The sequence below is a fragment of the Malaclemys terrapin genome, chromosome 19 (genome assembly GCF_027887155.1).
Source record: "Malaclemys terrapin pileata isolate rMalTer1 chromosome 19, rMalTer1.hap1, whole genome shotgun sequence".
Taxonomy (NCBI): domain Eukaryota; kingdom Metazoa; phylum Chordata; order Testudines; family Emydidae; genus Malaclemys; species Malaclemys terrapin.
Window position 1 is genome coordinate 6,238,591 of NC_071523.1, and position 11,635 is coordinate 6,250,225.

Genomic DNA, 11,635 nt, shown 5'->3' on the forward strand with positions numbered 1-11,635 from the left:
CTGCAGAAAGACACCTGCCGGTCTTGTTGTATGTCACGCAGCCATCAGCTCGAATGGGAGGACGTCAATACCATCTGAGCCATGCAGGAACCAGTCGCTTCCTCCCTCTGAAACAGACAACTCAATGGCCTGGTTTGCCCTAGGGAAAGTGAGGGGGGTTGCACCATGATTGCTCTCACGCTGTAGAATCTTAGTGCAAACAGGGCAAGTTGGAGTTATCCCTCAATTTGGCTGGTTGAGCTGAAACCTAGGTTCCCCCCTCAGTTTCACCAGCTAAAAGACCTTTCCCCATCTCCATTAGAATGATCCAGCATGTTCTAGCTATCTAAGGGATAAGACAGCCATCACCACAGGATGTGGGGGTGCCTCAGTCTTTAATATATTTGTTCTCACACTACCCCTGTGAGGCAACGCACGGTTATTACCCCCATTGCACAGATGGGGAACTGAGCCACAAAGAGACTAAATGACTTGCCCAAGGTCACCCAGATAATTTGTGGCAGAGCAGGGACTCGAATCCACGTCTCCCAGATACTGCCCTAACCGCTGGACCACGCGCTAGAGATTGTGCTGTAGATACACGTGTTCCCTACTGCAGATGTTCCGAGTAACAAGCAGTCAAACATCCAAGAACAGCCCCTACCTCAACTTGTCTACAGCCAAGATTTCCAAGACTAAGAATTCTGGATCCCCAGTTTAGACACCGTGAAGGAGATTTTCAGAACATGCTGATACCCGCTTGCGACCCAGAGCGCCCTGTATTCACATCCTGCACTGGGCACTGCCGCTCAGCTCTGAGATGCACTGGTCAAGCGCCACTTGGGAAGTTTATAGAGGACCTGTCATTAGTAAGGCTGGTCCCTGCCATTGCTATCAGCTTCTCTCTTTCCCAGGAGCAGCAAATTCATCCCAATCACTTACAAGGCACATTCCTGGATTCACCAGAGTCTTAACTGGATTAATGTAATTGTGGGGAACCTTCGGGGTCTCACCAGCACTTAGTGGTTTATTCACTCAAAGCGCATTTGACTGGCTCATTTAGAACAGCAGAAAGACAAATTCCCGCTCACGGTGTCCCTTTCTTATAACAATGTTAATGCACATAGTCTGTTACCATAAAGACTACAGGCATCTATGCAAATCATTTACCTTCTCACATCATTGTTCTGATGTGCCATTCGGAAGCTAAGAACTGAAACCCATTATGAAGTACCGAAGTAGTACATTTTGGGTGACCATTTCCTTTCTCATTACAAGATTTCAGTTCTGCCAAAGTCAGTTGGTATAAGGAGTAGGGCGGCGGGTGGAACCCAAGAATAACCTGACCAGATGTTTTCTATGCAGCACATGAAACTTCTCCAAAGGGAACTTTAGGTTCATTATTGGTTTTGATTCCTCTTGCAAAGAGGAAATTCTGACGGAGGTTCATGACTTCCAAGTAGGAGTTTTTGCAGAATGGTGCATCCAATCTGACCCTGGGTACCAGCTCCGCTTTGGGCACAAACCCTGTTTTCTGTACATTTATGTAAAACACAGTGGATGTTTCCAGTGTAACAGAAGTAAAAAGGTTCCCTGATCTAGAGGTCATTTATCATATATTATCAATGCATCCCTGATTAGCATAAGAAAATTCAGAATTTAAGGGGACACCTTTAATTTCCCAGAGTAAATTCTCTGGCCTAGGTTATGGAGGAAGTCAGACTACAAGATCATAATGAGAAAAAAAAAAATCTATGAAACTGATATGATTTGTTTCCAGGCTGTTACCTCAGTGCATTCAACAGAACTTTATCGTCAGTTTCACTGCTTCCTTTCTACTCAGGCCACCATCCGGAAAGCCTTATGCAGGTGCTTAAGGTCCAGCGTGCAAGTCTTTGCAGGATCAGGGCCTTAGCTGAACAATTTCTCTCTCGTTGAAGAGCAGGTTTAAAAAGTTCCAGGACTTACTATTGATAGGAGGATTCTGTCAGATACTGGAATTTTTTAAAAACTAGCAAATAAATAAATAAATAAAGTTGGCCGTGGCCCTTTAAAACTGAAAGCAACCACCAAATCTGGTTTTCTTCAGCATTCCTAAAGCCTGCGGCTGCAGTGTATCCAACTGGGTAAGCCTTGTCCACGCTAGGAAGGTTTTGTCCAGTAGAATTCTCTCAGGATAGTTCATAGTTAAACCAGCAAACCCCTCCGAGCAAGGATGCAGTTATAGAGTTATGAGCGCTTATAACTGGTAGAGCTTATGCCAGTTTGGGAGACTGGCATAGAACCAGGGCTGCACGGGGAAGGCTTTGCCGGTATAGCTATACCAATATACTGTATCGGCAGAGTGTGGACGCAGCACATGCTGCCAAAACTGCACGTTTGCTAGTAGAACTTACTCCAGCAAGAGTCTGTTGCATACCCCTGGCCCAAGCGATGTCAGTTATACCAACATCGCCAAGTTCACACTCGGGCTTACACCAGTACGGCTACGTCAGAGATACAGAAGTCACCCCCCCCAAATGAAATAGCTAAACTTAAGTGTAGACTAAGCTGTACATGTGTTAGAACCCACCTTCCTGGACCGGTTATAGCTAGACTGCCTCCTGCCATGTGCGTTGGGAGGTCAGCCTACGTAGGACTGACTCCACTAAGGACAATGAGCCAACCCAGATCCCCCTGGGGCTACTTGCCTACATAGCGGGGTGGCAGTTAATTAGGTAATGAGCATCTGGGCCTAATAAAGGCTTAGGAGGGCTCAGGCTGGAAGCCTGCAGCTGCTCCCAGGGGTGTCTCCTTGGAGAGCGAGGCTTGCAGACAGAGGAACAGGCCCAGAACACAGGGCTGCCAGGCAAGGCACTGGAGCAGCCCAGGAGAATGAACTGGGTGTGGGATGTCCTGGGGAGCTCATAGGACTGGCTCAGTAAACAGCAGTGCACTGTCTGGGGAAGACTGGCATCCGGCCCATCGCCCAGCAGAGGCCCAAGCTCCAGGCAGGGAATTCAGTCACATCTCACCCCCACTAGCCCTGGAGCACTCTCACGCCCTGATCAAATGGCCGGGAATTCCTGATGGAGTAGCTGAGTGAAGCTTTTGTTCGTTTTCCAGTTGTCCTTTTTGGTTAAATAAACACCACCTTCCAAAGAGGGTGCTCTTTACTACTAGAAAGGGCTGCTTGGACTTGTTTATACCCTGGGTGAGGGGAAACTGAGGCAGCAGCTCACCAGCAGTGCCACTCCTGATCACAATCAGTGCGCTGGGGTCACCTCCCTGCCATGAGATCGTCTAGTTTAAACCGTAAGTGCTAAACCACCCAGCAAGGGTCACAGCTCTAGGACTCAGCTGCCACCTCCCCTTTTGCTCTCAGTAGCAGTTTCCAACGCGAGAAGAGAGACTCCAGGGCGGAAGATCCTAGGTGGTCATCTAAGGACCAGCTGCAGAACGCTCTCTAGATCCCTGGCGGGCTGACTGGCCATCCTTTCCCTCCAGGAGCCGGGAACGCATATTCAAACACAGCTAAAAATACATCAAGACTATCCGAATGTCAGTTTGGGGAAGTCAGTGACTTCGGTAGCAGCCCCAGGGTCAGTGTGTGATTGTAAAGGGGATAGGAAGGCTCTAAGCCATTAGCTGGAGAACCCCTGCTCTAAGACACGCAAGGGATGGGACAAGACAGTCCCTGGGAAATAACTTTGCTGCTCAGAGAAGTGTGGGAGACTCAGCTCAGGCCAAGGCACCTGACCGTTCCCTGCTCCCCAGTTTGGCCAGGGAGGGCTGTTGAGTGGAGTACCCCAGAAACGCAAACCAAGCAGGTGCGTGCCATCTCCGGGACTTGGTAACGCTGCGGCATGAGTCCGCCTGCCCCGCAAAGCAGCCTGAGAGGGCCGGTGTGTTAACCCGGGGCAGGTCCACATTACATCACTTAAGGAAGCCGGGGGGAAGGACAGACAAGGAGATCATTCAAAGGACAGACTGCCAGAGCCTCGGGGGAGGGAGGGAGGGAGGGGGGGAGGCATGTGTGTGTGAAGGAAACTGATTCTCCTCTTTGGCGGGTAGAGAGACAGCTTGTTCCCAAAGGCTCCCAACTGTTTGGGCATCAACCACCACCAAACAAACCCAGCCAACCCCAGTGAGTGGGACAGGAAGGGCTGGGAACGGACTCGCATAACTCGGAGGTTATTCATTTCCCCGCCCCCCAATGCTCACAGTAGGATGTTGCCCCCCCTCTCCGCAGGAGCATCCCACCAGCTGCACCCCAAGAGCTCGCTGGCTGCAGCATCCTTGTCAGCGTCGCGCAGGGCTGCAGAGCCCGGGCGCTGGGAGCAGGCAGTGCCCTGAGCGCCCTGCTCCGGAACAGACGCGGGAGAGGGATGCACCGCACAGCCCCGCCAGGTGCACCGGCTCTTCCCCTCGCTGGGGCCAGCGCCACTTCCTTCCCCGGCGGCCGAGCTCCCGCCTTGCAGCGCCCAGGGCTGCCTCCCGCGCGCCCTGCATGCAGCAGCCCCGCCTGGCCTCGGGGGGTCCCGTGCACGGCCCGCAGCTTGCAGGGACACCCGGGCTCCCGCTCACCTGCGCTCATGGCTGCGCGCACCCGCAGCACCCGGCGCCTCCCGGGAGCCGAACTCGCGCGCGCCGCCCCGGCCGCGGCCAGCCTCGCGCTCTGCTTCGGAGACACAAAGGAGCCGCCGCGGGCGGGTCAGCGGGGCGGGGCGCGGCCGCGCAGGGGCGGCTGGGAGTTGTAGTTTCTCTCTGCCCGGGCTGAGTTCCCCACGCTGCAGGGCAAGGGGGAGCTGCAGTGGGGGGGCTGTGTCCGGCCCAGGGCTCCTGGGTACATGGCAAACCCGGCTTCCTCTGGGGCCAGGGCCCTGCCTTGACCCAGGACACCCGGGCAGCTGTCACGACACCCCCAGATCATGACATGTGGAGGGTCTCCCAGTCCCAGCCCTGATTCTGAGCCCTGGTAAGAGCCCGCCTGCAGCAGGACTGCCCAGGTAACGCTGGGAGGGTTTCCCAGGATATTACACACACACCAGCAGTGCACCCCCGGTTTACAGGGGAGAAACTGAGGCACACACAGAGGAATGGGCTTGCCCAAGGTTACACAGGGTGTAACCCACTTCTGTGGCAGAGCCAAAATCAATTCCCGACTTCCACTCCTTATACACACACTATCTATACCCCTGTATCTATATATCTCCTCAATATATGTTCCACTCTATATGCATCCGAAGAAGTGGGCTGTAGCCCACGAAAGCTTATGCTCTAATAAATTTGTTAGTCTCTAAGGTGCCACAAGTACTCCTGTATCTATGACAAGTTTCAGAGTAACAGCCGTGTTAGTCTGTATCCGCAAAAAGAAGAACAGGAGTACTTGTGGCACCTTAGAGACTAACAAATTTATTAGAGCATAAGCTTTCGTGGACTACAGCCCACTTCTTCGGATGCATATAGAATGGAACATATAATGAGGAGATATATACACACATACAGAGAGCATAAACAGGTGGGAGTTGTCTTACCAACTCTGAGAGGCCAATTAATTAAGAGATTGACAGAGCCAGACGAGTACCCAGAAGTCACCTCCTACAAGACAGGCCCAACAAAGAAAATAACAGAACACCACTAGCTGTCACCTTCAGCCCCCAACTAAAACCTCTCCAGCGCATCATCAGAGATCTACAACCTATCCTGAAAGATGATCCTTTACTCTCACAGATCTTGGGAGACAGACCTGTCCTCGCTTACAGACAACCCCCCAACCTAAAGCAAATACTCACCAGCAACCACACATCACTGAACAAAACCACTAACCCAGGAACCTATCCTTGTAACAAACCCCGATGCCAACTCTGTCCACATATCTATTCAAGTGACATCATCATAGGACATAATCACATCAGCCATACCATCAGGGGCTCGTTCACCTGCACATCTACCAATGTGATCTATGCCATCATGTGCCAGCAATGCCCCTCTGCCATGTACATTGGCCAAACCGGACAGTCTCTACGCAAAAGAATTAATGGACACAAATCTGACATCAGGAATCAAAATACTCAAAAACCAGTGGGAGAACACTTTAACCTGTCTGGTCATTCAGTGACAGACCTGCGGGTGGCTATATTACAACAGAAAAACTTCAAAAACAGACTCCAAAGAGAGACTGCAGAGCTAGAATTGATATGCAAACTAGACACAATCAACTCCGGTTTGAATAAGGACTGGGAATGGCTGAGCCATTACAAACATTGACTCTATCTCCCCTTGTAAGTACTCTCACACTTATCAAACTGTCTGTACTGGGCTAGCTTGATTATCACTTCAAAAGTTTTTTTTTTTCCCTCTTAATTAATTGGCCTCTCAGAGTTGGTAAGACACCTCCCACCTGTTCATGCTCTCTGTATGTGTGTATATATATCTCCTCAATATATGTTTCACTCTATATGCATCCGAAGAAGTGGGCTGTAGTCCACGAAAGCTTATGCTCTAATAAATTTGTTAGTCTCTAAGGTGCCACAAGTACTCCTGTTCTTCTTCCTGTATCTATGTAACACACTCTCTCTTTTTCTACTGTGATCCACCTAGTTAGTCTCTGTGATGCCCTTTTACACTGACCATGCCACTCTTCTGAATGAGAAAAGGGCCTAGTAGGTTATTATCTAGTCCAGTGGTCTCCAAACTTTTTTGATCACGCACACCTATCAGTAAAAAATTATGAGCATGTACCCCCTGCCGCGCCGCAGGGCCAGCTCTACCATTTTTGCCGCCCCAAGCAAAAAACAAAAACAAACAAAAAGCCGCCCAAACTGCCGAAGTCAATAAATAAATAAAGAGCTACCCGTGCTGCCGAAGCGGCGCTGCTCCTCCTGCCGTGCACCCCGAAGGATCCTCTTGCGCACCCCACTTTGGAGACCACTGATCTAGTCCATTCTGCTCAGCCAATGCAGGATGGTTCCGCTCACTGTTTGCCCAATGTGCCACGAAGCCTGGTTTTAAATGACTCACTGAGGCTTCCACCATCTCCCCTTGTACACTATCCTTTATGAGAACTGACCTTCTCAGTGGGGCAATTAATCCTAATGATACCTCATGGGCACCATAAACAATTCCTCTCCCTCCCTGGGATTTTATTTCTCATCTTCTAGTTATATCTGGTGGTAGGGGGCAGACTCACCAGCTATGAGGCTCATTTCTAGAGTATACCTTATTATCCTAAAAGCTCATGCTTCAGGGTTGAAGCTGGTCACCTACAGGGGTCAGGAAGGGATTCCCCCCAAGTATTCTGTTATTTTTTTAAATCTCCTTCCTCTGAAGCATCAGGGATGGCCATGACTTTAAATGGGACATTGGATGGGATGGGGCAGGGCTTTGAGGTGGCATCCAACATTTTCTCTCTCAGGTGCTTGGCTGGCTGGTTCTTGCCATAGGTGGGGGCAGGAAGAAATTTCCCCCAGTGACCTCAGATTTTTCACCTTCCTCTGCAGCATATGGATGCAGCTTACTTGCTAGGACTACGTGGGTGTACCTCACTTAATAATTTTCCCATCACTACAGGGGCTTTGGGCACCTTGGTCCCTCCTAGTCACAAAACAGTCTAGTCTTCTGTGGGCTGTGATACTTTGGTCTAATTTCAGTTGCTGGGTTCAGTGTGGGGTGCAGGGTGGGTGGCTGACCTGTGATACACACGAGGTCAGTGTAGATGATGGGTTTTAAACTCTAGGACTCTATAGTTTCCCTTTGTTGTTTAAATCAAGCTATACTTAGTTGGCTTTTAAACTTTCCAACTGATAAATTTCACCAGAATTTAAGATGAGATTATTCATTTGGCTTCAGGAACAGTATGGGATGAAGATATGAACAACTACTCCGATGCTGCTCTGCCTCTTAGAAATAGGGAGCATAGAGAATGCATCTTTATAAGGTATCAAATTATTCATAAGGAAATTAAATTCTTCCCATAGCTGGGAGAGATTATTAGATTTTGCAGAAGGGAAGATGAGATGTCTGTATTCTATTACAATAAGTTAAAGGGGACATGTGCCTGGAGTTAGCTGAAAGCCATTAAAATATTTGCACACATATTATGGTGTTAACCAGTGCTGATGGCTTTCAAGAACTATTAATCACAGGTCAGCTGCAACTGTGTGAAATATGTAGCACATGGGGGCGCTTAATGAGACTGAAAAGGAAGCAAATTGAAAATTGATTTAAGCACAATCGATAGCCAATCTATGGAACTCATTGGCACAAGATCTGAGAGCACCCCAGAGTTCTAAGTATTCAACAAAAGGAGCAGACACTACACTTTGATCTTAGCTCTAAGGAGCCGAGAACACCACCCAGGTTTACATTAGATCAGTGGTTCCCCAACTTTAACAGCCCGCGACCCCCTTTCACTAAATTGTGACATCTCGTGAACCCCCTCCTAAAAATGAATATTTCCAGGGATTTAAGTTTAAATTTCCTCAGTGTGATGGATTCGCTTGCCTTGCTCTGCATAGCTCTTTGAAGTCTGGAACCACTGGAGAAAGATAAAGTCTCAGGTCTGGTTCGGCATCCAGTCTGTTTCTGTATTTGGTTTTCAGATGTGCATACAAGGAAAGTGCTTTCTCGCATGAGTATGTTGTTGAAAACGGTAAACAAAACTGCAGCAGCTTTTTCTGCCAGAAAGGGGTACTCGTTTCTTAAACTCAGCCAAAAGTTGATCACGGATAGATTTCTGAAACTCCTTTTCAGTTCGTAATCACAGGAGATCTCAATCAATTTCTCTTTTTCGTTGGGGTTTAATATCTGTGTTGAGAAAGTGGTATCATCAAAAGGGTTGCGAATTCACTCATTATCGCCTGACATAGCTGGAAAGTATTCCCTGAAAGTTGTGCAAAGTCCTTTTAAGTGTACAATTATATTGGTTTTAGTGCATTGATCCAACTGAAGTTTATGTTCTGCCAGGAAGTCATGAAGATTACTGATTTGATTGTTTTCCAAACAACTTCCCCAGAACTGCAACTTCTTTATCAGGGATTCAACTCGGTCTTGCACATTGAAAACTGTTATACTGAGGCCTTGAAGAGATATATTTAGGTCATTAATTCTTGAGAAAATATCTGCTAAATAAGCTAGGCTCTGGAGCCAGACATTATTTTCCATACAGCTGGCAAGGTGGAAAGGGTGGCTGTTGAAAAAAAAACTAGGATTTCCATTCTAACCTCAAACAAGCGCACAAGGATTTTACCCCTTGAGAGCTGTCTAACTTCAGTATGGGTCAAACACCCAGTCGTGTATACTACCCATTTCTTCACAAAGTACGTGAAATATTCTGGAATTTGTTGGCCATGATTTTATGAAATTCACCATTTTCACTGCATTGTCCAGCACTTCCTTCAGTCCCTCTGGCATGCATTTTGTTGCAAGGGCTGGTCTATGGATGCTGCAATGAGTCCAAGAGACTTTTGATGCAACCTTTTTTGTTCGAGCTACAAATCCAGTATACTTCCCCGTCATTGATGTGGCCCCATCAGTGCAAATGCCTAGGCAACGAGACCAATCTATTTCCTTTTCTTGAAAATATGCATTAGTCAGATTGAAGATATCTTCTCCAGTTGTACGTTCTTCCAATGGTCGGCAAAACAACAAGTCTTCTTCAACCATACCTTCATTCACATAATGTACAAACAGTAGCAAAATAGCTAGATTAGCTACATCAGTTGATTCATCCAACTGTATAGCATAATATGGACTATTTTTCACTCTATGTACAATTGCGGTCTCTCCATTATTTGACATGTCATTAATTCTTCGTGACAACGTATTATTGGCCAAAGGTACCATGTCAATCCTTTTTGCAGCCTTTTCTCTGAGCATGCAATGAACTACGTCTTTTATACATGGACCAATCAAGCTCTCTGCTATGGTATGGGCTTGATGCTTTTGCTACTCGGTAGCTCACCCGCTATGATGCTTCAAGTGCATTTTCATTATCAGTACTTGCTTTGGATATAAAACGGGTAATGTCACTTTTCCTCTCAGCTAATTTTCGCTTGAAAAAAAATCAACAGGCTTGTCGAGTTGTGGATGCCTAGTTTCTAAATGGCGCCGAAGTAGAGAAGGTTTGAGGCTGCTGTTTGCTAGAACATCACCACAAATCACACACACTGGTTGTGGATGTTCTTGATCACCAATGCGTGTAAAGCCATATTTTATATAATCATCGTCATATTTTCTTTTCTTTGTAAGAGACTTTCCAGGACCATCATGATCATTAGACGTAGATTTTCCACAGTGGGGACTTGAGGAAACACTAGCTGATTACACCCTCTTTACACTTTCCTTTTTCAACCACTTATCCATTGAACTGGTGTACAAAAGTTCTAATAAAAATAACAGAGCGAGACTGCTAACAACCAACAAACGAGAAACGGAGAAGATTCATTCACTGAAGCAAATCAGCCCTCCAGAGAGAAGGACAATTACTGAGACACCTTAACACTCCCACACTGGCTACAACGTGCTTCTGGCTGGTTTGGCTCGCAAACAGCTTTTCTTCCACTGAGGAAGGTGGGACAGGGATCCGAGCTGCCACCTGCACCCCGCTTGGAGTGCTGGGTTCGGGGCTGCTGGCTCCCCTGCTGACAGGGGAGGGCTCGGGCTGCTGGCTCAAACTGCCCGGCCCCGCTCTCCCTGGGGCTCGGGCTGTCTGCCCTGCAACTGAGTCCCAGCAGAGTCCTCTGGCCGCCATTAATGACATTTTTCTTGCGAACCCCACTTTGGGAACTACTGCATTAGATATTAATATGCTTCAAGAGGGATGTAATGCCTCATGCTTCAGGGCAAACTAGTAAGTAGCAGGGGAATAAATAACATTCCACTATAAGTAGGTTATTCCAAGTTCGGCATTACAGGGTTTCTTGCTCTCTGAAGCATTTGGTACGGACTTCTTAGCACATGCGCAATGTGCCTCAGGCAGCATGTGACCAGGATTCATCGCTGAATTTGTTGCGCTAGTTGGATCATTACGTTCCCCGGCCTGGGCTGGGTATAGACCACTGGTCTGAGATATCATGGCACTTTCCTAAGTAGTTACAGTTTTGTTGTCAGGCAAGGTTCTTCCCACGAAACCCCAAAAATTTCTTCAGGTCGAGAATTCCCACATCACATGTAATTTCTACCCACACACCTTCCTTGAAAGCTTCTCCCATACCTTTAACCTCAGCTATGGCTATATTTGAATGAACGCTATTAGATGAATTACACTGGTCTACAATTTTTTAGAAGTCGTCTGCTTCAGAGATAAAATGTGCTATTTATTATGTATTTTGATGTGCTGAATTCAAATATGACAATTAAAACAACTGATTGGCTACTGGTTCTAAGATATTTAAGTTTTTACATTTTACGTCTATGTATATTGTGTAGATGATAGAGTTTTAATCATAAATTGTAAACCTAGGTCTTTTCATGTGTTTATGGTTGCTTTACATGATAATAATATTTCACCTGTCCTGTTTATGTAACACTTTAAAAATCAGCAAAAGGGTTATATAAATAAAATGTATTATGAAACAAAAGGCAAAAAACTATTATGTACATAGTTTAGTCCTATTCAGTGTCTACTCGGCGCTTCTTGGCTTGTCTCTTGTATTCATTAAATGGAGCGTCTCTT

The 11,635-nt window shown here is 47.2% G+C and overlaps 1 protein-coding gene across 2 annotated transcripts in view; it reads right to left on the reverse strand.

Moving 5' to 3' along the window:
* The window catches only part of ATP13A2 (ATPase cation transporting 13A2), a 63,694-nt gene extending 59,066 nt beyond the window's left edge, over positions 1-4,628 (reverse strand). For both annotated transcript variants that reach the window (XM_054009420.1, XM_054009425.1), the window contains exon 1: positions 4,546-4,628. In XM_054009420.1, the coding sequence (XP_053865395.1) occupies positions 4,546-4,555 (10 nt within the window). In that variant the 5' untranslated portion in view covers positions 4,556-4,628. The remainder of the gene's footprint in view (positions 1-4,545) is intronic.
* Between the last annotated feature and the right edge of the window lie 7,007 nt (positions 4,629-11,635).